Genomic DNA, 27,006 nt, shown 5'->3' on the forward strand with positions numbered 1-27,006 from the left:
GAATTCAGTTTACATGCCCAAAATGTGAGTATAGCAGTCATTTTAAAGGCGATATATAGCTAATTTGAATATATGCAAATTTAACTAATTTGCACCCCTTATATTTTCCTATACTTTTAATATATCATTAGTGAGACCTTTCCAAAGGTCATGGTGAAGAAATAATTTCTGTTGCAATTAGTCCTAGGTTAAACCCTAAATTGACTGGACTATGTAAGCCACTTCCACCACTGTCTACGGCTACGCTCAAACCAATTTTACAGAGAGTAGTACGCGTCACGTAAACTTCCTACACGGGTCCCTCCTAGCTATCTGCGTATAGTATTTCAAAGAAAACAGTCTATATCTGTTAATTGCCCTCCCTAATCCCCTTCATTAATTTGTTCTGTCGATCACCGATGGGGGGGGGGGGGCTTATAGCCCTGACCAAATAATTAGCAGCTCAAATTAATGAAGGGGATTAGGGAGGGCAATTAACAGATATAGACTGTTTTCTTTGAAATATTATACACAGATAGCTAGGGTAAAGTAATAGGCACACACTAGACACAGGTAAGGCTTGTATAATGAAAAAAGTTAAATACTAGACATTTATTGATCATATTCATAACTTCTAGACGAATATTGCTCGCGAGACCCTGTGCTCTGATCTGGAGGCGCGTAATGCCAAGTTTCGAATTAAATCTTCACTCATCCAGTGAAGAAAATCATACATAGTTTTGCATTATTACGCATAAAATCGTAGTTTTTTTAATAGGTTTCTACTATCATGAGTGTGTTTTTTCATAGTGTCTATGATTTTTTAGGGAAAAAATATCGGTTTAAGTCTGGTTGCCATTGTGTTCAACATGAAAAACACTGTGAGTTCAAGGGTCACATCCAATAGTGCGTCCGGTAAAACCTCGCGTCAAAAGTTATCCCGTACTCCTCGTCAAGGTTATCCTGTACTCTGCATCAAAGTTATCCGTACTCCGCGCCCACTGATACCGGAATTTACTGCACGCTGAAATTCAATAGGTTATTGTAGTAGGTGTATGATAATTAGTTTATCTGACTATAGCTATTGTCTTCAATGGACATCCCTATCCTCACTACAGCATTACATTGTACATCTGTATATCATCACCCTCTCATGCATTATATGTTTACGTCTGGGCAAATTAATGGTCGCTGCCACTGGTATCGGCTTACATCTTTTCCACGGATAGAAAAAGTGTCACCAAGGAATCTAGCGGTGGGTCACTCTTCCGCTTTTTGACTAGGTCCACGACCCTGGATATAGTTAGAACATTTGAACTTCGATACGTCGAGGTCAGGTGCCATTGATTTTATTTGAAGTATTAAAGGCTTCAAACTTTTTCCTCACATTTCATGGCAGTAAAAAATCTTAGAATTTTTTGCCATTTTTTGAAAAAAATTGTAGATAGAGAACATACAGTTTTTGTAATTTAATAGTTTGTCATGTCTACATATTCAACATAGTCAAAACTTAACTTGAGTTGACATAATATTTGAAACACAAATATGTATGAAGCATCCAGTCAGTTTAAAGTGGTTCTGTATTATCAATGGCTACTCTCTTCTATACGTCACTCAAACTTGGCCAATCAAAACGACTTGTTTTTCTCCGCGCAAAATAAACGTAGAGGACATTTATATTAACGGTATGGTACTGGTTTTACTAACGTCGCAACGTTTACAGTGGAAACTATGGCCGAGTTTTCTAACAAAACAATGGGACATCTCAACGATGAACTTTCGGAGTCGTTACGGCAAGTGACACTAAATGATGCGGAACGACCGGGAGAAACTGACGACGATACACAAACATCAGATGAGGGTGGGGAATCACTTCACCGCACTCTGTTTGCCGAATGCGAGGCCTACAAAGAGGGGACGTGCGCTCAGGGCGAAATCTGTGGCAGGAAACAACATCACCACGTATCATTTCCTTCTGGATCTAACTGGGAGACACACAATATGAAACGGTTAAGATTCAAGTCAATTCCATTACATATTGACATTAACAAACCCGTGGTGGAGATCATCTGCAGTTGGCTGATGGACAATGGCGATATTGACGACAAACACTTGCCCAACTATCCTGCCACGGATAAAAATGATTCTTCTTTTGCTGCCGGAGCCACTACAAAAGCGCAATATCGGCAATTATTGTCACGCCACAGTGAGTAGACACACAGTCACCTGTGGTCTATTCTGCTCGGCGTCTATGCGCTATAGACGTGTCTACACATGCCTGAGAAGAACTTTCTTCTCTGGCATATGTACACACGTCTATAAGGCGCATAGACGCAGAGCGGAATAGACCACAGGTGACTGTGGTAGACACGAGTTTTCATTGTTACAATCTTATTATTTCACTAACAAACACCGCTTTTCTCATTTAAAGAGACATCACGTGTGACCAGTTAGATTTATATCGGGCACTCATATTTGCATATCAAATGTAATTGGTTACAGGAAATTTCACACGCCAACTTTTCCACACATTCATCGCGTTCATCGCAACTGTGACAGATCTTGTGGTTTGAACAATTTCAATTCAAAGCCTCAAGTACACGAAACTAGCAAAGCAGAGATGCCCGATGTAGTCATACATTTATCACGTGTGTGTGTGGGCTTCACATGGGCATGTATGTGATCAAACCCCTCCAAAACCCAATCGTCCACATTTTTCAATGTGTAGGCCTACTGCAACAGTAGGACAGACGGGAGACAGGACTTGGGATTTACGCAAAGAGGGAAAGTTAATGCTTTGTTTATATTCAGTCAAATGTTTACAGCCCTCAGCCGAGTCGAAATTCAGTTCGACGGGACCTACCCATTTCTGGCCTCTTTAATTTCTGCGGTTTTGAGTAAACTTCCCTGGCTTCATTTACAATCAACTTCACTGTTATTGTCTTCAACGTTAAGACCAAGACTAAATGCTAAAATCTATTGCACCTGGGGTTGCTTTGTCCAGAGGTGAGGAAAAGAAGCGATTGGGAAAAGATTTTACGTCGTCGGTTGGAAAAATACTTAAATTCATGACCAGCCAACCGCCGGTTTAATTGTGACCCCATCCGTACAAATGAATACTTGTCAAAGTATTCGATAACAATCTGATTCATTCCAAGTCAATGCTGAATTGTGGCTTATACAAAGTATTTGTCTTTCGTTTACAGTCAAGGAAGGCATACAAGGAGACTACTTCATGGCAATTGTGTTTCAGTTTGCATCCAAATTTGACTTGGAAGGTGATCGTATGAAAAGATTACTCGAAGCTGCTGCAACTCTTGTGAGTTTCAAATATTTAATGCATAATATGATAAAGTAATAAAGTATACATAACCAGCATTTTGAAATCCTCATAGATTTACAAGTACAAGTGTACTAAATCACCAGACTGTTGTTTTGTACATGTACTTCCGGTTCAAACTGTAAGACTCATAATAATCATTGACAGCCGTGATTGTTAAGGGTGTTTTTTATAGACCGTAGAGCCAGCCTGGGATGCTACAGGGTCCGTGGTTTTATCCAAGGTTAGTCGGACAGATTGAAAACTTCCATCTCGTCATTTAATCATAATTTTTTCAAAAACAATAATGGAGTACAAAATTCGTTGGTCATGTTAAGCATTTTGTGCAGATTCCTTGAGCCATTGCAGTATTTCAGATTCCTTGCGTCACCATGGAAATCGTTGTTATAGTCACATTTATCATATTGTTTCATCCCCAGTCACCAAGTGAAGTTTTGTCGTCATGGTTACTATCGAAATCGTGTCGATTTTTCAGTAGTAGTCGCTCGAACAGGCAACGGAAATAGAGTAGGGTATCATTTTACAATTTACCTAAGTTTCTTGCAGGCAAAGCGACTGTTGTTACATACTCGCAGGCCAGAGCAATAATTTCCGCTCCGCTGACCTACCTCCCTTTTCGGCGTTGGGTGATGAGACTCGCCGAAGAGGGCGTGGTGTACGACGATGCTGTTGTTATTGAACGATTTTATGAGACGTGTATCAAATTGCCAACACCGATGCTAAGGGGTGGACCATCTGGTATGGGGGGGGGGTTTCTGGAAGATTTTGGAATTTTTTTAAATGAAAAGCAATGTTACGTTTTTTTTGTACTAAACTGATATTTTCCAGCTGCTATTTAACCCCTTCAGAGTTAATGGTTAAAATCTTACTTTGCTTATGTTTTTGCAGTATCAAATGTACAAAAGCCTCAGAAAAGAGTATTTGCCTGTATCCTATTATCAAAGATTTTAAGGTTCTTTATAATAGACTTATTAAGGGAATTCATTGCCTATTAGAAATAAAAAAATTCGCTCGCCTCTTCTGTTCGTCTGCTGTAAAAATCCGAGGAACAATACTTTTTTTCTTTCTGACCTAAATACAGTTTTTTTTATATCAAGCTACCCAGTTTAGTTAATTAATACGAGATTAAGTTTAAGTTAGCATATTTGTAATGAGACGTGAATTTTTATTAACAGTGACCTGTGATGTATAAATCAATGTCAAGCATTAATTTAACCATTGCACAAACACATGTTGAATGTTATATGGAATATGTATAATCCAGATATAATTCACACTGTATGGTTCCATTGGTCTTTCCAAGCCCTGATGATTGTCCAAAAGCTCTGATAATTAGCAGTTTTGGTCACAGAGAAACAAAACATGATTCCATATTGATGACAAATAAACTGTTGTTCCACTTGTTTACATATTATAACCAATAAATTATCAATCATTGAAATGTTAAGAAAACCTAATAACTATTAAAGTATAGCCAGAGGGTAACAAGTAAAATGATCAAATTTTGTATTGTTCACTCTTATGACACCCACTACTGTATTATCTATTTAGGATGAAAATGATGAATATATTAAGAGCAACAAAAAATACCAGACAGTTATTATTAACTGGTTGGTCACCATCAAGGAACATCGAAACAAGACACTTTGTGCAGCATACATTGATCATTTAGCTGCTCATCTCATTGAACTAGCTGCTAATGAAACTAATTGTCATGTTGTTACAAGGTAAGTGACTGTCTTGATCCATTATATATATATATATATATATATATATATATATATATATATATATATATATATATATATATATATATATATATATATACTAGTTCAAAATTTGCTCTTTCAGATTCAACAATTACCGGTAAAATGGCTGTTATGTGCACAAAAAATCACGTTTATTTTGGGTTGGCAGTGGTATTAGTTTGATGAGTACGTATTAAAATTCTGCCTTAGTAGTAACTCTTATTAGGATCATTAGATTGTCCCACATTAATTCAATGGATTTATACAAACAGACTCTAGCATGTTTATTAGAATATATTCCCATACAGAAAAACACAGAAGACATCAAGCTGACCTTCATTGAACTCTACACTTATATTGCTTTGCCTAACATTATAGGATTCGAGAGGCGACAGCACGCACATTGACAGTCTGTGGCCAAGACATCACTGTACAATGTGACATTGAAGTTCAAGCTATTGACGGTGCTCATGTGTTACAAGTAATAACAACATCAGAGGTTATTATTATTATTATTATTATTATTATTATTATTATTACTAATTATTATTATTATCATTGTAATTATTATTATTACTAGTATTAGTATTAGTAGTAGTAGCAGCAGCAGCAGTAGTAGTAGTGGTAACACTTGTAATTTTTAAATATATCTAAACATTTATTTCATGAAGTTATATCAAGACAATATTCACTTAATATTCAATTTATATCACTGTTTAATGCTGAGAGTTTTGGAGTTGTAAATTTCTAAAACCTTATCAGAGTTTCTGTGCCCATAGTAATTATTTATTTTATTAATAAGCTTCAATATTCATTTGTTTACAGAATAAAGTCTTAAAGACGCAAATGGATGTAGAAAAAATGCTTCCACAAATAACACGTGAAGCGTTGGCTGTAGCACCAATTACCCCATTTGGAAATGACTACTACAATACTGTGTACCAGATATCTGTCCACAGTGTGTACTGCAAGGAAGAAAAAACAACTTACTGTCACATCTTCCTGGTGAAATGTTATGTGTCAGTAAATACACTTGCCCGCATGCATAGGTGTCCCCTTGAAACACCATTTGAGCCCTCGTACGTAATGTATCAAAGAGTAGAGGGTCTTCAGTTACAAGATCCAGATTTTCTACTGTTTGTTTACCAAGCATTTAAAGCAGTAATGCTGGCATTCAAGGGTGTTAACCTTGGCGAAATGAGCCGCAGACGTCTCCATAGGAAGAAATAAGAACTGTTGATGAACTCTTTATTAGTGAAAATGTATAAAGTCTTTTAGTTTGAAAACCTGCCTACGAAAAGTATTTTGTTTTCTTGTAGCAATTTTGTCTAGTCAATGATCACTACTTTGAGGTTGATCAAAAAGCACTTTGTAACACTTGATCAGCTATGTACAATTTATACATGTAGTAGTAGAGTAGTGCTGAAAATTATAGGAAAAGGAATACATATCTTAGCAGTTTTTTTTTTCATGTTTGTTGTTTTAACTACAGTTATTTTTCATATTTTATATTATTATTTTATGAATCCATTTCCTAGCACCCACTGAAAGAAAAAGTCATTATGGAAACAAGATTTGCAATTTCCTTTGGTATTTGTAATCTGTGACGCTTTTCGACCAAACAGTAAACCGATTTGCTCATCAATAAACGAAACAGAAAGGGGTAAATTTTTAAATGTTGCCATTATTGGATAATTAAATTTTAGGCCTATTAATTTTGTGAATTATTTCCACTGGAAATAGAAATGTGAAAAACAGGTATTTACTGCTATGAGAATGGCACTTTGCAGCCATTCAAATTTGCCTCCGATAAGCTCAACTTACAACAATTTACTATTTCCGTTTTCCCAATTTTTTAAAGGGACAAAGTCAGCCATTTTTCATGGATTTTGTGCGATGCAAAATAGTTACTTATATTGTTTGACATGTTGAAAGATAGTGAATGAATGGGTGACCATGCATATATTCGACGCCAGTTTTAGACAAATTAAATGAAACTATCGCGAAAATGAATTAATAGTCATGACCATTAATTCATTTTCGTGATGGTTTCATGTATCGTGTCTAAAATCGGGGTCAAATATATGCGTGGTCACCCATTCATTCACTATCTTTCAACATGTCAAACAATATAAGTAACTATTTTGCATTGCACAAAATCCATGAAAAATGGCTGACTTTGTCCCTTTAATTTACTTATTTAATATTTTGTCAATCATGACGATTATTTTGGCAGTCAGCAACTCGACTGATGAACATAAAGGGAACCGAAAAGGGGGAAAAAATTTAGATTGCTAGCTTCCTAGCTGTTATTATTGTAAAGGCTATTTGCTCCAATTCACATGCGGTAGATACTTGATGTCATTTTATCAATTTATCTAGCTTCTAAAATGACAAGAGTCGGTGGAGAAAACATATATATGCATGTGTTTCATTATATGTTGCATTTATGTGCAAATTTGAACCTTTGCCACATGTTTGCAACTTCATTGAATGTGTTATGATCAACATAATGAACAATATTCACCACAGATTAATTCTAAAGGTCATTAAGTTTTCAAATATGTAATTAGCTGAAATAAAAATGATTAATTTCTTTTAGTACTGACATTGTATCACCACTTAATATAACATGTGTAATTGCCTTTGGTCAAGTCCTTCAAGCTATATATGCCAAACTGTGAAAGCATATTTGATATGCAAATTATGAATTAGCGGACGTGAAAATGTGAAATTACTTTCAATATTGTTATAACTTGGTATAATCATCAATATACATAGCATGTTTTGCCAACTTTGATCAAGTAAATCCCAGTATATATCCCAAATTAGAAAAGTTCATTAAATATACAAATTGGGAATTGACTGAAATGTTTTTCATTAAATATGCAAATTGGGAATTGGCTGAGGTAATAATGCTTAACAACTTTCAATGTTGTATTATAGTATCTTAAATGTATGTAGCAAGTTTCATCAAATTTGGTCTGGTCAATTCAGATATATATAACTAATTAGGAAAGTTCATCATTAATGCAAATAAGGAATTGGCTGCAGTAAAATGCTTTATGACTTTCAGAGTATCTTTAATGTACATAGCAAGTTTCATTTATTTTGGTCAAGTCAATTCAAATATAAATCCCTAATTTCAAAAGTTTATTTAATATGCAAATTGGGAGTTGGATGAAGTAAAAATGCGTAATGACTTTCAAGAATATTATATCATTGTATCTTAAATATATGTAGCAAGTTTCATCAACTTTGGTCCAGTCAATTCAGACATATATCCCTAATTAGGAAAATTCATTAAATATGCAAATTAGCAATTATCTTTCTTGTCAACCCTTAACTTACAGTTATGCTCAACGGAAAGTAGACGATGAGATTAAATGATACCTTACTCAATTACTAATTTACATCAGACACTTTATTTCTAAAACTACACTAGTACCTCACAATATTGCTTGCTAGCGGCAAGTTCTCAAAGACAAGAATAACAAATACCAGACCTAAATGATTCCTTAACATAACAGTCGCTTGCCTGCTTCTCTGCCGACATGAGTGCCTTATCTCTTTCCACTGGTTTATTGCCGTAATCTTATACCACGATACTAATTACACAGCGACAAAAAGACAACTGTAGTTCTTGCTGAAATAAACGTCATCGCCGGGGTAGACCGGCCGACATTGTTGAGACACTGCTCAGTATTAAGTGTCAAATAGATTGGATTTTTCAATCTTTAAAATCATGACTTCTGCTTTTGCCAATTTTCATTTTCTTTGACACTAAAATGCCTTAAAACAGATTACCCCTAATTCTTTGTATGAAAATGCCTCGACCTAACCCCCCTAATTCTTTGTAAAACAGGTCCACACTTACGATTGATAACAATGGGTATTTTGCCAAACCATGGTGGTGAAAATGTTACAATCAACTGCCACTCTGTAATTTGTGCTAGAGTGAAGATAAGTGTGGACAAAAACATTTGGATAAAACTGACTTAATTTGGCAATGTTATCACGCATGGGGGTCTCTAGCTATGTACCATATTGCCAACTTTACAATTACCTAAGCTACTGATGATTAATGTGAAATACTGTCTGTGTGTCCACTGTTCTGTGTATCTCTTCTAGCAGTCAAACAGTGGTGCAACTATTCTCATGCATACTCTTCCAAGTACATTTGATTGGGATGTTTAACGTTTTGTGTTTATTATATCCAATCAAATGAGACTTTGTCTATCTGTTATTCAATGGCTCAAAATTGATGAGGGTCAATTACAGATTTGTATAATCCTCTACAAGATTTACTCGCCAAACCAGAGAAACCATATAATTATTGTCTGTCTCAAGATATCTTTGCAAGAGCTTTTCAGACAAAACGTTTGATTCATGAATGATGAAGATGTTTCATTATTTGCCTTTTATATATCTCTTTGAGAGGCATATATGTTACTTCATGCTTCAGCCAACTTACAGTTGTCTTTTTGTCGCTGTGTAATTAGTATCGTGGTATAAGATTACGGCAATAAACCAGTGGAAAGAGATAAGGCACTAGTGTCGGCAGAGAAGCAGGCAAGCGACTGTTATGTTAAGGAATCATTTAGGTCTGGTATTTGTTATTCTTGTCTTTGAGAACTTGCCGCTAGCAAGCAATATTGTGAGGTACTAGTGTAGTTTTAGAAATAAAGTGTCTGATGTAAATTAGTAATTGAGTAAGGTATCATTTAATCTCATCGTCTACTTTCCGTTGAGCATAACTGTAATATCTTTCACAGCTGATACATTTGGTGTGATCAACATTTTTAGCAAATCTCATCAGTCATTCTCAATGTTTGTCTGTTTTTTCTAAAATCATTAATTATGCAAATGTGCAAAAAGTAAGCAAGCCACACCCCCAGAAACTAATCAGTTCTTGCCATTTGCAAACTGAACGATGTCTATACCAGATTTGATTCTGATCTGATGAGCCGTTCTGAGATATCGAGCACACAGACAGACACATCGCTGCTACTTATGCTCACGTGTGTGAACATGTGAGCAAATAAAACATTAAATAAAAGGAGATTCAAAATGCAAAGTAAACACAAACAAGCCATAAATAATCAACAGACAGACTAGAAAGAGGACCATTCTGTGACTAGTTTGATCATAATTTCCATAATTGCAATACTGAACATTAGTCATATATATTTTTGCAATATCCATTTTGGTTGTACATTCACTTGTTTCTTACTTATTTGATTCTCTTGTCTTTTGTAAGTGTTGTTTCTCTACTTCTTTCTTCTTTCTTTCTGTGTTTACATGTTTGTTATTCAGCCTGAGTCTGGCTGCTGGTAATTAGATGTACCGCCCTTTGATGTATTTCAGGGATGGTTTGCTGGATACCATAGAGGGCACTCTACTGATGAGTTGAAACATTGAACATTTGGCCAGTTTCTGGACTGGAAATAAGCAATATATCTGTGAGGATACAAAAATAGAATGTTCCTACTTTTGTTCATGGCTTTTGAAATTTACAACTAAACATTGACAAAAACAAAAAGAAAAGACACAAAAAGAGTGGATGAAAAATTACTTTATTGCCATTTCATTTTCTGTGACGCAGTCCCACAAAATCTGGTTCATGTAAGACAGGCCTGAACCATTACAAATCATCCTTAAAACAAGAGCAATAATTTTTTTGTGTCATGAATTTCTACGACTGATTGATCTGGCACTATATAATTAGACGTGTTACAACATTTTTTCAAAGCAGTCTAATTTCTGTGTTCAGCATCAGGTGAAAAGACTAAGGTCACCAATACTTGAGAATGGTTGACATGTATAAGAAACCTAAGGAGAATTAATCCCCCTAGCTAGAAAAATACACTTCAGTTGATACTTCATGTCCATAAAACTTTGCTTGTTGTGGACTGAAATAATATATAGCTGTACGTTTCATGTGATGACTATCAACAGATATTTGTACTGCTATCCAATTTGTTACACTTTCCTCTCACTTGCCTGCCCATCTTGTTGAAAATAACAGGAATGTATGAAGATCTGGATATAAAGTCATGATGCTGATTGTGAAACCGTTATTTCATGAGTCAGTCTGACAGATCCTTCCACATGTGACTGTCAACTTCAATGAACACAAGGTGATACACTACTGATTCACTTTGTGGCTGCTGTGGTCAAGATATCAGTCACTGTTAAGGAGATAGGTTGCACGGCGAAGTGAAAAAACTATGTTGATTAAGTAACTTTCACAAAGACTCTCAGAGGAGCTGACTGACAAATTACTGTGGCCATCTCTTGACATGAGCACAAGCATAGCCATCTTGACAAAAATGTGTACTTCTTTTAGCAGCATGATAATGCTCTTCTTCCCGCATGTCAGTGTAGCTACTTGTTGCCATCATCCTACATTCTGTACACATCTGAATTTGGGAGAAACACTGGCTTCTAAAAATAATGGCTTACTTTGGTGTTAATACAATGTTATTTGTGTAGTTTGGAAACAAAAACCTTTAAAATTAAGTATCGTAATAATATCATTTGAAATAATATATAAGTATCTGTACATTAATCAGAGATTTCAAAACATTTTTTTGTTTATATCAAAATAGTTGATAAGAAAGTTGCTTTCATATAAAAAGTCTTGTCAACAGTCTCTGTACAGGTCTCAATTTCTTCTTATAGACTTTAATTTTCACAAAAGTTGACCAATGTACTGATCGTGCCTTTCAAAAATGTAAATCTTGTAGTGGTTGTATCACACGCTGATCTCTTGCCTTCGATGACGGGCAAATCTTTTCAATGAAAAATGTGTTCTCATGGTTCAGCATGTAATGTCTATGTGTCATAGAATACAGCAGATGGGTGCATTGTTCATGAGAGATCTCTGTTCACGGTGATTCCCATTTCATCTTCTAGAATAGTTTCCACTCTTTCTCTCTGTTTGCAGGAAAAAAAAGAAAATAACAACCAAATCAGTTTACATATGATACGAAAATCAGTTTACATACAATTCAACTATTTTCCATTTTAGGTGGTTGTACACAACAAATTCATTGTATCTCATATTTGTCCTGAAGTATAAATTTTGATGATATATATGGCATGTAAAGTTGTGTGGAGAAAAGGCTGAGAAAATATGAAAAGTAAACAAAAATTTATCTTTCTATAGCTGCACAGCTTATGACAAATCATCTAGAAGTGATGAGATCAGTGGTCACGTCTGTGACATGTTGGACAGCCTTTGCAAATATTTGAGCTCACTTTCTGGTCATGTCATTTCTAATATGGGAACATCAAACCCACATTGAGTGTCAGAGTTCACAGCATATTGATAACAGCGCAATTGCAGGCAGAAATTCAAGGACTAATTTGGGCCACACATAATTAAAACACACATACACATGGTATGTGAGATCCGTTGTTTTTTGATATTATTATGATTTGAATCTCTTCTAAACATGATACATTGTAGAAATACATTGTTGGAAGTTCAAACTCCCAAAGTGTGGGTGTTCAAACAGTGATTATGAACAGTTTGCACGGTGAAGCATGGTACATATTTAGCTGTGATGTCGCAGCAGTACTTGTGGCGTATATCGAACACACTTGGGTCAAGCACTGTGGCGGTGACCCTTGACCCAAGTGTGTTCGATATACGCCACAAGTATCGCTGCGATATCACAGCTAGGTACATAATCTAACTCTTTCAGTGCCAAAGTCAATTTGTGTTGCTAATGCAAACCAAACAATCTTCCAGATTGACAATCTTTCTTTTTTTCCCAGTATTTTGATCAAAAACTGTCGTCAACGGAAAGTTATGTTGATTTGGTCAAAAATTATCAAATCAATTGCAGGAAAATTCATAAAAATCAGTACATTGCATTAGAGTCTTTGTGGGAAAATTACAACTCACAAAGGGTTGAGGTAAATGAAGCTAAACCCTTTACCCTAAATGCAAACAGTTTCCTTTGCCATATGCGTTGAAATTATTGACAGCCCCATATAGTAATATATGCTGTACTTACCTGCAAGGAATCTAACGCATCTCCTGATGAAACACTTTCTTGATAGGGAGGAACTAGTGCCTGTAACCTCACAGCTTTTAATGATGTTGGTTGACACGCAATTAAATGTTTCACTTCTTCCGCCTGGAATTAATTGAGGAGAAAAATCATTGTTAAGATATTTACAAGTAAATTTGACCACAAGTGTGACTCCAGGGTAAATGTTGACGTAAGATCTGAGAATTCAAAACATGACCAACATATGTACTTTTGACAAAAATTGACAGCAAACTGACAGAACATTTCCATGGTTTAATAAGTTTGTAAAAGTTAAATTTGTGGATTTCACATGCCATTTCTGCAAGGTTACTTTCCTGCCAAGAATATACAATTTTGTTGTTCTTTTTTCTTCATTACAGAAGAAGTGAAAATACAACAGCATTTTAAAAAATACAGTTTGTGCAAACCAAAATTGTAGTGGCATCTACATGAACTGTTTCTGAGCAAATCAGTGATAAGCGATGGCATTCAGAATTCCAAAGCTAATCTGGACACTAAAATTGTATATTATGTTAATCAATGTACTATATTGGCTCTAAAATCAAAAATCAGAGAATACCAAAAATGCCTGTGTTTTCTCTAAATATTCAATGTACATGTGAAAAAGTTCACAGTAGAGTTCTGAGTCATGAATACTGACTTCTCTGTATAAAACGTTATACTTTTCCAAACATCAGCAGAGAATCATCATCTGTATCACTGAGAATTTTCATTGATTAAAAGTGTACAGAACAAGGTATAAAAAAGAAAGGACTTTGGAGTACTTCTCTGGAGGGCTCTCTTCACAGAAATACTGCAAAAGTTTCAGTCATAAAATCTGTGAGTTGAACTTACCCTATTGGCTTGATACCTGAGTCTCATAACTCTTAGCCTATTTCTTGCTTCTGCAGCTCTAATAACCAAAACAATTTATAACAGTCATTATTATGATGTCAACTCTCCACGTACACAAGGCAATTTTTGACTATATGCCCATACCAATTATTTTTAGTTGCTATTCAACATCAAAGTCACCATTGTCCTTCACATAAAGCATTGGAAATGACAGAACTTCAACTATGCCCATTTCAAGTACACCTAACCAGACAGTATGGAATAGTCTGAGAAGCTATTGCAGTAAAGTTGTTATCTCTGAAGTTACATGTCTTTCATTAATGCTAAAACTATACTGCATAGGATGAAAAGTAAATTATTAGTGCACTGCTTGGAACCATACAAGTAACCCTGCTTGGATGTGTTCATATAACTCTTCAAGACAATCAAAACATACAGTAGGTAAGTTTTCAAAGCCCCTTTTAGGTGTACATGTAAATTCAAGAAAAAAATAGATTTTTCTTTTTTTTCTAGCCTATGACAATATATATTGATGCACTTTTCTTTTATTACTTTCTTTTTCCCATTCATGGGTATGAATGAAAGCAGTCTATTTGAGTAAATTACTAATTTTACTAATACAATATTTTGAATCATTTTGGATGTGCGTAAGCTTTTGTTAGTGAACATTACAATGAGGATTTTGTTCAATAATCCAAAGAAAGGGAAAAAAGACAAAATATCTCAATGTGATGTGGGTGATGAACAGCTGCTGAGCAACTACTACATATTTCCACTTTGAATGTTGAAGGTACTACTTACTTTAATTGCCCTATGAGCTGACTGTGTTTTTCTTTATCCAGTTGCTCTTCAATAGCAGCAGGTTTCATCTGTTTTTGTTCTAGTTTCTTCTTTTCTGTCAACCTTGTCTTTGTCTTTGCCATGGCTTCAGCGACGTGCTTCGGTGGCTCTTCATACTGGTCAAAGGAAGATAGCACTCATTGTATCATTTCAACATGTACACTTTGTTTGCTGAATAAAAAACTTGATTGGAAAGTGCAACCTCACCGCAATTATGGTCTACTCAAACAATAAGTAATTTCACAAATGATCAATCCATGTATTGACTACCAATCCTGAGTAACAGAGTGCTATTCTATTGAAACCTGTCTTCAATAAAATCAACGGTGGCCTCAGTCAACACACCATAAAGATGTACACCTCATCTTCCATGTGAAGCAGAACATGGCATTTTCACATTTTCTTCATGTCCAAGGACAACACATTGAGGATATTGCTCTTCCATACAGCACAGTAACTTTGGCAGTTAAACTATGATTAAGTCATATCTACAGATATCATGTTGTACCGGTACAGTATTTAGAAACACATCATTAGTGGTTGTTGACATTGACTATGTGATTTTAGTCCTTTGTTCTCCGTTAAGATTTTTGCATGTCTCGTCAATTTCCTTAGAGATAACGCTGATAAAAAATCTGCCCCTTTCAGAATAAATCTATGATACAAATGACAGTGGATACTTAAACGGGAACTTCCCCTATAAAAGCCTGATTATCGTAAATCTATGCAAATTTTAAAACGCCACGCTACTGAACGGACGTGCCGTGTTTAGTCCCAGAATCTCATAATTTTGCCTTGTTTCAGGCATTCATTGTCACTGAATCTTGCATATGATGTCTGTGATTATATAGCGACTAAAATTGAATCAAAACTAAACTGAAAAAATGTTCCGTGTTTTGGTCGGAGAATGAATATATATCAAAATAATTCCCTGTACAACCGTTTGACCCCTCTTTGCATATGTCATGAAAGTGCCAATCATGATTATTCAAATTTACATGGTCAAAGCGATGCTATGAGAATTCAAAATCTCCTGCCCAATGTATGCAAATGGCTGCGTCATCAGTAATTCCCCTATTGTGCGCCCATGGTCCTGTAACTTCTCGTTTAAGCAAAATTACATGTGAGTTTCTAGTAACCTTACCCACCCCATAAAACCCTAAAACCCATAACTTTTTTCATTTTTAAAATCACACATGATTTGTCAAATTCTACTGTTTTTGATGGATCACACACGTAAACACACAAAAGAAAAAAATAGGGCCAAAGTCCCTGAAGCTACTATAGACATGGATACAAAATTAAGTATTTCCTGACTGTATGAAATTATCTCACTAAGGTCATCCTACGGACAAGTAAACTAAATATTAAAGCTGTCTGACCAGCGGTTTTGAAAGAACAAGCAACTCAACAGTTGACAGAGCTCTGTTGAGTTATGTAGAGAATAACCTTTGTGACACATGTATTGATGAAGAAGGTGGATATCTTGATTAACATTGAGTTCTGTTTAATAAGTTGAGACTGTACATACTCAGAGAAAGCACACTCAACAGACAAATATTTGAAACTTAAGAAGTTCAAGGTCATCAAAAGCATTATAAGGAATCATTATGCCGTTCATACACAGGCCATTGAAACGTCTCTGAAACGGTTCTGGGCCAATACTGACACAGAAAGTTATGTGTGGACACTCTAAAATGGTTCTGAAGCGTTTCAGATTTGAGACGGTTTAGTCGGCCCGACCAGAGCCGTTGTAGGGATTAACTCTATCCGCAAATCGCTGTGTGGACAGACTGAGCCGCTTCAGAAGCGTTTCAAACGCCCTCACGCGACAGGTATTTGTAACATAAAACAAACAACAACCAATATACAATATTCACTTTCGCCATGGCTGCCGAACACAGTACTACATCTCGCGGTTATACTGGTCCGACGAAGAGATAAGCTTGCTACCAAAAACCCTATCAATTCGACCAGAAAAATTCATTACGATTTGAAAAACGTCGAATTAATAGGAAATTAAAACTGCCGAAATAATTTAGTGGTCGAATTTAATTTGGAACGACGAGGATGAAATTTAAGCGAGACATGTTTGCCATGTTGAGACTGCTTCAAAGCATGGACTGTGAAATTTTGTGAGGTCGACAAATTTCGTAACAAAAAAACCTCAAACGCACGTTGGTGTCATATCAAAATCAAAGTGGCCGCGATTACAGACGGAACAATCTGTGACACTGCCACCGGCCGCTCGACGGACGACACGTAAGTTGACATCGTGTGCCAGCCCTTGGAAATATATTGTAACTCCTTGACAGGCAGATGAGATAATCTTATAGCGTTTGATGCATTGAAAGTTTGTAAAAATAATAAAAAATGACATCACCCATCATAAGAAACGTGGTGTTGAAGATAATAGTTTTTAAAAGAAGATTATGACGACCATATTTCTGTAAGTATTATCTAACTTTAGAAAACCAACATCTGAAGATTTACTTCAACCAACACTTTTGGATTTGTTCCACTCTTTATTATAAGATTAGTCGAATTTCTGGAAAGTAGGTGTACATTTTCGATGTCTGTGTATCGTCTACACCGAAGTCCTATCTGAAAGAGTATAATCAGTTCGCGACAGCGTAAACCTCTCTCTCCCTCTCTCTCTCCGGCATTTCAATGTTTTATATTGTCGACATTTATATATCAGTCTGAAGTTTCAGGTCACTGTTCATTGCAAGTAGTTGATGTCAATTTTTCCGTATCGGGCATGGTCTCTATCGTCACTCTAATCGTTAGTGTTTTCTTTTTATATTCCATATCAAACTCAAAACACAACGTGAACAACGCTGATAATATATTGCATCTTTCGTATCGAAAACCGGTAAAGTTCGTAACTGGTGACATGTCACGGCCTGGAGAAAGTTCATCACCATCGATCGAATGTCCGTGGCGCTTTTGCTTCCAAATAGACATATTGAAATGCACAGGGAACTTCGCGGTATGGCAATTATATGAATTTTACCGTGAAGAAAGTCTGTGACTTTAAACTGGCCGTACAACCAACAATAAACATGGCGGAGCAATGATACCGATTTCAGAGACTTCGATTTTTTTTTCATTGCGACCTCGACCGCTGGTGAGAGCGAGTCGTCTATTTTTTTCCCACTGGCTATTTGGCTTTGAATTTTCAATTGCCATAATGTGCTAAGTTAAAGCTAAAAACAAGACGGGCGTTCTCTGTAAATCAATAAGCCTTTTGAATATGAAAAAATCGGACATCTGAACCTCAACACGCAGCTTGAAAGTTGTTCTCCGAATCAGGACAGGGACATCGGCCCGGGACATCGGTGAGGCCGGATTTCACGTAGTAGCTATGGAAACAGACGGCTCGTTCGTTGTAAGAAACCATGCGATGTACGCTCCCTTGGGCCGTGGAATTTTGCCGTATCGCCTCTACAAACTACACCGTCTATTACCTAACCATGCTATTAAACAATCACACGATAGTTGAGTAACATATATCTTCATTAATCTACCGATCATCGACCGTCGAACACTTCGAAAACAATGGTCGCGGTCACGGATTCAAGGACATTCACAAGAAGAAATTATCAATAAGTGGCGCGCAGAATTATTTTTACTGGTTTTGAGAACTTCTAAAATAACTTGTAATCTGCATATCTTCTCACATGGAACCGATATTGTATACCTATCACCGTCGAAGTTTATGTCTTTCACTGTAGAGTTCTTTTTATCCAAAACACATATTCAGAAGAGTCCCACAGAGCAGTCAAATGAAAGGATAATTGCTTCAAGCGAATGAAATTGCACGAAAGAATAAAAATCAACAGCACGCCATGGACGTGATTTAAAACAATAGCGCTTGTGAATAGGACTATTCTATTTGAGTAAAAAGTGCCGTTTTTCTCGCAATTTTAGCCACTGTAACGACCCTTTATTCTTTAGTACCTTTCCATAATTGAATTAAACTAGGTTTAGGGCTTATACACACAGTGTAACTGATGTACAGAACTTTAAAAAGTATATAATTCTGCTGGTAACGAACAGGGCCCTAGGGGTTTACACTCTAATGGGCGCAGTAAAACAATGGTCACGTCCATAGGTTCAAGGACGTTCACGGGGAGACACGATGGCAAATAGTGCAGTGTCGTAAAATTGCTTAGACTAGTTTTAAGAACGGTACAATATCTGGTCATCGGTGTACCGCTACCTGTGAATCGAAACGACAAGTGTAGACCTATAGCTTCGAAATTTTATGGGAGAGACACCACGACTGAGACCGACAGTAGCATAACAAACTATTCCCAATTGTGCGTCCGTGTTTAATACAGACATCTCTGTTGGTGATTCTGGTTTCTCTTGAATCAAAAGTCCGACATTGACAAAATTGACATAAAATAAGTCCGAAAAGTTATGTTTTATTCAACTAACTGATTCATCTCCTTTGATATCCCCTATTAGCTACATGTAAACAGTCCGGAAAGACTGACATCGATGTCTCCCGGGCCCCCATTTCTTCACCGTTTTGCAAAACATCTCATCAGCCGGACGCATGGGCAATGTCTTTGTACGTTGGTCAAAACTAATGACAGTATAGGTCAGGATGTAACATCGGTCAAAGTAATATTGAATATGGAAGACGAAAATGCTTTCATTGATTGACAAAAATGAGAGGGAACGAGTCAGTAAATATCGAACCATAAAGGGGAGATCGAGACTGCCATCCCCATGATTAATCAACTGGGAACAAAATATATATTTCGATCAACAGACTTACACAACCAGAGACAGCATTTTATTCAGCTTTAAAATAAGTCACCGCCTTTCCTATAATAACACCCCGTTTGCGTTTCGATCTACTCTGCTCTGTCCCCAATCGGTATGGCCGTCCGGGTTGCCGTACTGACTGATACATGGTTATTTCTTCACATATTTTTTCATCGTTTGGCATAAAATACAGCATCTCTTTGGTGCACAAGGCAAATCAACGTTTAGAAGGAAAGTCACAGGAGGTTAGGATATTATATACCGTAGGTGAAATTAGAATGGAATGTTGAAGATGAAAAGACTTTTATCAGTCGACAAAAATTGCCATAAACCGAGAATTGAGATTGTCTATGATTTATTAATTGGGAACAAAAATATTCGATTGAGTCATTAAGTTTGTGTTTAATTCGTTTCAAAAATGTGTTCCTACATTCTTATCCGATTGTTTGTGTAAATAAAAATGTTTGTTTCGCCTCAGATATTTGTAGGGAAGTTTGGATCAGTGCGGACGGTAATGTTTTGTTTGTGTGAGGAAAGCTTATGGCGAGGCGAAACAAACAGTTTTATTAACACAAACAATCGGATAAGAATGTAGGAACACATTTTAGAAACGAATAAAACACAAACTCGACACAAAAACATTTTGGATAGTTACCTACGACGTCGACGTCGTCCATTTCAGCCATCTTGTTACAAACAATGCTTGGCCATACACACCTTTTGAACTCGAGAGGGCGCATTAAGACGTCTTAAATATCAAAACAATGGCTTAATTTTGTGTATGTGGACGCAAGCGGACTCAATCTATTAATCCCCTGTGTTTACAAATCACAAATAGTGTTGCAGAAGCGTTTCAATTTTTCCCTGTCTGAACATAGTACATGTTACACTTTCATTGCACTGTTTACACAGATTGCATAATTGCTATAAATAGCACATGAGGAATCTTTATACAGCCCAGCTTTACCATAAAAACCCTATCACTTTGACCACTCTTTTAATTGACCACTCTATTTTTTTCCTCAAAAAGTAATTTTATTTTATCCTTACCAAGTCAACCATAAATGGAAATTAGAACTTTCTCTATCTCTATCTCTATCTCTATTGACTATTTTGAGCAATTTCTTTTAGATAACATACAGGGCACAATAAATGACGGTTCAGAATACGTCAAAGTTGGGATTCAGGAAAGTTGCCTTTACATGTTTTAATCCTCCAAGATGGTAAGCATTTCACTATGAACTGTCAAAAAAAGTTGAACTTTCTGATAATTCTACACTAAAATTATTTTGGCTTGATGATTTCCTAATTAATTCAATTATTTAAAATCATATTAATTATTTTTTCTGGGGGAATTGATAGGGTTTATACAGTACAAGAATTACATACAATGTAAGTCAAATTTTGACCAAAAATGACAAAAAAATTCCTTAAAAATACAGATTTGCATATTTCATCACAATTTGAACAAGTCTAAGTTGGGTTACCCTAGGGACCTGTATACCAAATAACAAAGCTGTCTGACCAGCGGTTATGAAGAAGAAGATTTTTTACCAAAAACACCTTTTTTGGCATTAATTTGCCTATTTTCAACAATATCAAAAAATTAAAAAAAATGGTTTCTCAAAATCGTATTTTTCATCTACACAACAAATATCAAATCAGTAAGTACTGCGGTTCTCAAGATATTTGAGTGGACGGACGCCTCACAAACGGACATACATACATACATACATACATACATACATACAGACTGACGACGGACGCCGGACGGATACCCATCCCAATAGCTTCTATAGACTATAGTCTATAGTAGCTAAAAATTAGAAAAGTTCATGACTGATAATCCTACTTCCTGAGGCAAACAATATTATTTTATAACTTACTGTAAAACTGAGTTAGCTTATACCCTCGAATAAAAATTAGATAAATTGGTAAACACGAGTGAGCCCTCTCTCTTACAAGTGTACATTATGGTCCTCTCTCGATATTTAAACCTTTCACATTCACACCAAAGTGGTGACATATTATACTCACTGCAAGATATTTGCTCCTTTCCTGAGGTGCCATGTTACTCAACTCTCTCTGTGTCACTTGCTTCCATTTCTTGGGTTTGAATTTGCCCTGCCCATCACGGTCCATGGGTTCCTGATATGTTGAAGGAACATATATTCATGTAAAATCCCTCAAAAGCTCTCATCCACGCAATGTGTATCAATGAAATTGGCTCTAACATGGATTACGAGATTCTGCCAAATGCATATAGTGTCATTGTTCATGGAAATAAGTGAGAAACAAAGTTTATCTACATGAGGATGCATTGTACCAAGTTTCTAGCTCCATGATTGTACCAAACTGTTGCTAGAAACTGGAAGTTATTCACATCATGGAGGTACATGTAGCACACCTAGCTGCAAAATTGTAGCTCTACAGTGAGGCGGTCAGTGAGTTTGGTTTTGGCGACCTCGCTCACCAGTAGAGCTACAATGACGAAGGCCCTGTAGCATTCAAACTAAGCACGTCACATATGACGTGGCATTTTGATGTGAAATCCCACATATTTACTGCATTTGGTTGTACCGATTTATCACTACTGATGGCTAAACACTATATTACACTTACTTTGTCATTTATGGGGTTTAGTATTTGTTCAAACACTTCGATTGAATTCCAAAAACTGTCAGCGTGTTTCTGGGAGCCACCATTACTGGAAGTTGGCAATGGCAGCCCCTGAAATGTTTTCGGAACGCGATTGACATGTTCGAACAAATACTAAACCCCATAAACGATAAAGTTAGTGTAATATAGTGTTTAGCCATTAGTAGTGATAAATCGGTATGACCAAATGCAGCAGTATATGTGGGATTTCACATCAAAATGCCACGTCATGTGCGATGTGCTTATTTGATCGCTACAGGGCCTTCGGCATTGTAGCTCTACTGGTGAGCGAGGTCGCAAAAACCAAAACTCACCGACTGCCTCACCGTAGAGCTACAATTTTGCAGCTAGTAGCACACCCTAAATCTTTACACAATTTTATACAGAATACACTGTTATTACTGGGAATTATCACATTTCATTAGACCGAATGTGAAAATAGCAACACAGTGTGTTTGTGCTACCTCCATGTCCCATGAAAATGGAGAGTGTCTTAGCTGTAGCTTTGGTTGGCCATGGGGCTTGGGCTTCTGTCGTGTGGGTCGCAAAGCGCAAGCCGCACGACAGAAGCCCAAGCCCCACCAAGGCTACAATTAATGCAGCTAGAGAGTATCTGTGTGTTGTCCACATACGTGAATTTGCTGGATGCCAATCACCAGCGATAATTGTGTTAAGTGTGGGACTAGGGAAAACTTGATATACCAAGACACACCATTCGGTATTTACTGAGTCACAGACAATAACGATGCTCTAACATGATACAGTCTCGTTCTAGACATGGATACATCCGTTTAGACATGGATACATCCGTACATTCCAGCTACTTTTACCATGGAGAGGTACGTGAGGTGGTGGCAACAACTCCTTTGAAAGACTCAACCATGCATGACACTAGTCTAAATTTGATATCTCACCTCGTCAGCCTTTGGCATAGTGCAGTTCACAAGTCTACTTCTGCTTGTAAGGAGTGCAGGGTTCAATGGTCAACAAATGTTGCGTAACGGAACGAGAACGGAGCGGACGCCCAGGTGAACGACAGAAAATGGTTCCTCGGTAGATAGAATATGAACGTATCACCGACACACCTTCACTATTACCAACAGTGTATGGCCACACTTTTCAAAAGCTTTCCGGAATGAGTTCAAATAGTAAACAAACAGAATCGCGAATGACTTAAAGACTGGGCACGATACAATCAATGCAAAACAACATCGTGTCGGGTTCGGTACTGTGAAAATTGATTGTTCGGTTTCCAAGAGACGAGCGCTTGTTTGTTGGTTGTGTTCTCCACATGTAGAGCGCCACCAACGGCATGTTTATGTTTATGCCGCCCATGATGCATGATGCCGCTCCATGCCGCCCACAACTCGCTCTGTGAGAGAAATACACCAATTCTGCTCATTCTGGTCTTAAGTTATTATGAGGGGTCCATTACGTAAAACGTGACCCTCTCACTGATGCCCCTTTCTTAATGTGACCCTCCCCTCCAAGCTCAAAACTTTGAAATGTGTGTGTGTAACCTTGATAAATTGGCCGACTTTTTTGAGTCCTACAAGTGAACATACAAGGGACATACACATGATACATATGATACATACATACATACATATATAGCCTACATACATACACACATACATACATATATACATACATAGCCTACATACATGCATACAAACGAAATAAATCGGTGTGAAATTTTCTCTTAACCAACCCCCACTCCCGCTGTTTATTGAGCTCGTTGCCTTATGAGCGTATGTTTATAAAATGAACGAGAAGTCTGTTGGAGAAACTGGATTCTTTTATGGGAATGCCGCCTACAGATCAAAGAGGAAATTATTCAAAATTTCAAAGTGTCAGAGCACGTGCTAATCTTAGTTCAGTTCTCAGAGAAAGACATCTTGATCAACAACATGTATCCTTAATTGCTGGCAAAGGTGAACTTGGAAAAGACTTGAGACAGGCGTGAGAGAGGCGGACACCATTACAACCAGGACATCTTAACAATTTTATTAAAGTGTGCTTCTGTCAGTTTCCCGACCTTGATACATCAGGAAAACCTTAGTGAAATGTTTCAAAGACTTCGGGTGTTCGTTTTTCTAGCTGTACTTAAGGCATTATCGACAAATTCACAATACGGTAAGTCTGCATGTAGTACCGTCTTTGTATATTGACCAGTGTTTAGACATCCGGGTGTTTTATAAAGCAACCCAAGTTGCCATTCTGTCAATTTGTCTCTGCTTGTCTCTGTGTACGCACAGTGTGTGTGAAACCATTCTATGTCGCATTTCACTAAAATGTTCGTCTTTTATGAATTTTTTTTGGTTGTATGGATCCTTTCAAAGTACATAGTATGACGCATTATAATTTTATAATTATTGAATTTAACCTATTGATTAAAACATTTAAACCATGCTTCGTTGATAATGAGCTGAAAAACGGAACAATTAAGGTAGTCCACGCCTCGAAATTTTCAACTACTATCTCTCAAAATCACGAAAAAAATCTGAGGTCACCATGGAAATTGCTGTACTTAGTCTGGACATAGACAGTAGAGTGCCCCCTCTACTGTCTCTGGTCTGGAGAAACAAATTACCTTATGCTTACCGATATTTGAAATTCAACTTGGCCGCCATCCCTGTGTTATTCCTATGGGGAATATAAAATTCTCGATTTTCACAAAACTAAGACGATGAACATTTCATTTACTCTATAAACTTCAAAATGAGTCCTCACAATTAAGCAGTAGGCTAAATTCATATTGTACAAGTGTGAGAGTCCGAATGTCTGTCCGCCGAGATGCATTCTACTTAAATTAAGTGACGTCAATTCTCTGACGCCTTCTGGGACGAGTTTCATCTTTTGTACAAAGTTTATTTTCCTTGTTGTAAGACCTAGTCTTCATCAGTACTTTTTGGAGACGGAAGTGAACCAGTTATCTATATAATCAACTCATACTTGTAGTAAAACGCTTTTATTTATACAATGAAATGCATATAATACAATTTTTTTTTTGCCTGTGTTTGCTACAAATTAAACACAACTACCATTTATAGTGTGAAATCGAAAGAACGAAAATAAATATATTTCTATTATTCCTCCTTTGCACCGAGTTGTCTCGAAACCCTTTAATAATCGTTCTGGTTTTTTTAAATTATTCTTGTTCTTCTTCGCTCTGGAAAAAAAGTAGAGACACATTGTTGTAAAAATGGATTGAAATACATGTAGGCTACTACCAATGATAAATGATGTATAATTGAAAACTATGCCGTTACACCTTTCTGTCAAAAACGCAACCTTTCTTTACTGTTACCAATAAAATGTATTCAAACACCAAAAATGCCACACCCGCAGCTGAATACGTACTACTTATCTTAAAGGGCGGTGGTGGTCGAAACGGCGCTAAAAGGTCGCCAGGGACTGCTACGATCGCTATAAACACTGTATCCAAGTTAGGTTTGCGACTGATGAAAGTTAAAACATGTTTGTCTTAATGTACATTGTAAAATTTAAATGTCGCAGCTATTTTGACATGATGCATCTATATATAGTGCATGAAATACATTGTTTGTAAACAAGAAAGTTGCGAATGTGCAGTTCCGACCACTTCCCTTTGAGGACACTGTTTACTTGTAGTAGAAGGATTGTTGAAAGTATGCCCTTCGGTAATTATTTCACGCCGTATCTATGCTGTGATTAGGGTTTAGAGACCACCGGTTCGAAACCCTTTGTAATCGTTCTGGGTGTTTTAAATTATTCTTGTTCTTCTTCTGCCTCATAAATGCAACTGCCACGCGAACACCGTTCACCTAGATAATTCAAATTTTGCTCATAGGTAAAACTCCACGTAAGTAAAAATTTATCAATCAAAATTCTATACTAAATTTTTGTACACCGTATGGCCAGGCTCCTTCATGCCAAGTATCTAGAATTTTTTAACAAAATGTCTCATGACCGCAATGACTTTTGCCCTCAATATGATAAATATACCCATAACTTATTTGCTATGTTCAAATATATTTCTATTATTCCTCCTTTGCACCGAGTTGTCTCGAAACCCAGTCATTGCTGCTTGGCAGCTATATTTCAATTTGATACTGAATGGTAAAGATAGATCAACTCTATAATCACATTGAGCTGTGAGGATGATAAAATTAGACAATCATGTTTCCAGTGTTTTCACTCACACCATACTACATGGGATAAATGTTTAACTGACATTACATCTTTGAATCATAATTCTCTCTCTCTCTCTCTCTCTCTCTCTCTCTCTCTCTCTCTCTCTCTCTCTCTCTCTCTCTCTCTCTCTTTCTGCAGTCTTTGTCTCTAACCATTTCTGTTGTGACTCATGGCTGGCCCGGCCACCCCTTTTTTGGTCGTTCATTTTTTTTTAATCACACGACATATTTTTATTAATACCGTCCCAGTAGAACATAATGACACCAACTCCTAACCATTAATAATCATTTTAAGTTATAAGTTTTCTTGTCGCGGTTGTAAATCATAGAGCCGTCATATTTCTATCACTAATGACGACAAATGGTTACTCTTCTGTAATAACCACGCTGTTTGGACTCGTCTCGATCCGCCGCCACTTGGAACTGAGGATTGGTTTACTTTCTATTTCTTTCTTTCATTTCTTTCTCATTGTTGATTTAGTGGTTATTACCACAGGCCTACGACATCTTTTAAATCACTTGTCTGTAATTTTAATGTTGAAACATGCATTTTATTGATAACTGTGCAAATGGAACTGTGCAAG

General features: G+C 36.7%; 2 protein-coding genes across 2 annotated transcripts; one reads left to right on the plus strand and one right to left on the minus strand.

Annotated features, from left to right (window-relative positions):
* Window positions 1-1,638: 1,638 nt before the first annotated feature.
* Window positions 1,639-6,732, plus strand: LOC139116137 (uncharacterized). Its single transcript, XM_070678680.1, has 5 exons — window positions 1,639-2,185; window positions 3,186-3,298; window positions 4,871-5,046; window positions 5,446-5,566; window positions 5,893-6,732. Exons 1-5 carry the CDS (start codon window positions 1,711-1,713, stop codon window positions 6,295-6,297), a joined length of 1,290 nt encoding a protein of 429 aa, XP_070534781.1. The 5' UTR covers window positions 1,639-1,710; the 3' UTR covers window positions 6,298-6,732.
* Window positions 6,733-10,627: 3,895 nt separating this feature from the next.
* Window positions 10,628-23,520, minus strand: LOC139116139 (protein LKAAEAR1-like). Its single transcript, XM_070678681.1, has 6 exons — window positions 23,162-23,520; window positions 21,627-21,737; window positions 14,769-14,923; window positions 13,968-14,025; window positions 13,095-13,217; window positions 10,628-12,006 (listed from the first exon to the last, which is right to left on the minus strand). The coding sequence occupies exons 1-6, from the start codon at window positions 23,177-23,179 to the stop codon at window positions 11,941-11,943; spliced, it is 531 nt and encodes a 176-aa protein (XP_070534782.1). The 5' UTR covers window positions 23,180-23,520; the 3' UTR covers window positions 10,628-11,940.
* Window positions 23,521-27,006: the final 3,486 nt, after the last annotated feature.

Source organism: Ptychodera flava, chromosome 17 (genome assembly GCF_041260155.1).
Source record: "Ptychodera flava strain L36383 chromosome 17, AS_Pfla_20210202, whole genome shotgun sequence".
Classification (NCBI taxonomy): domain Eukaryota; kingdom Metazoa; phylum Hemichordata; class Enteropneusta; family Ptychoderidae; genus Ptychodera; species Ptychodera flava.

Excerpts from the sequence above, each read along its gene's own strand:
- LOC139116139 (XM_070678681.1), bottom strand. Across the intron at positions 14,924-21,626 it reads AAAGGAGCAAATATCTTGCA|TATGAAGAGCCACCGAAGCA; the intron begins GTGAGTATAATA and ends TCCTTTGACCAG. Across the intron at positions 13,218-13,967 it reads TCAGGTATCAAGCCAATAGG|GCGGAAGAAGTGAAACATTT; the intron begins GTAAGTTCAACT and ends AATTAATTCCAG.
- LOC139116137 (XM_070678680.1), top strand. The coding sequence starts at position 1,711 with ATGGCCGAGTTTTCTAACAAAACAATGGGACATCTCAACGATGAACTT. Across the intron at positions 2,186-3,185 it reads GCAATTATTGTCACGCCACA|TCAAGGAAGGCATACAAGGA; the intron begins GTGAGTAGACAC and ends TTTCGTTTACAG. Across the intron at positions 5,047-5,445 it reads AATTGTCATGTTGTTACAAG|GATTCGAGAGGCGACAGCAC; the intron begins GTAAGTGACTGT and ends CTAACATTATAG.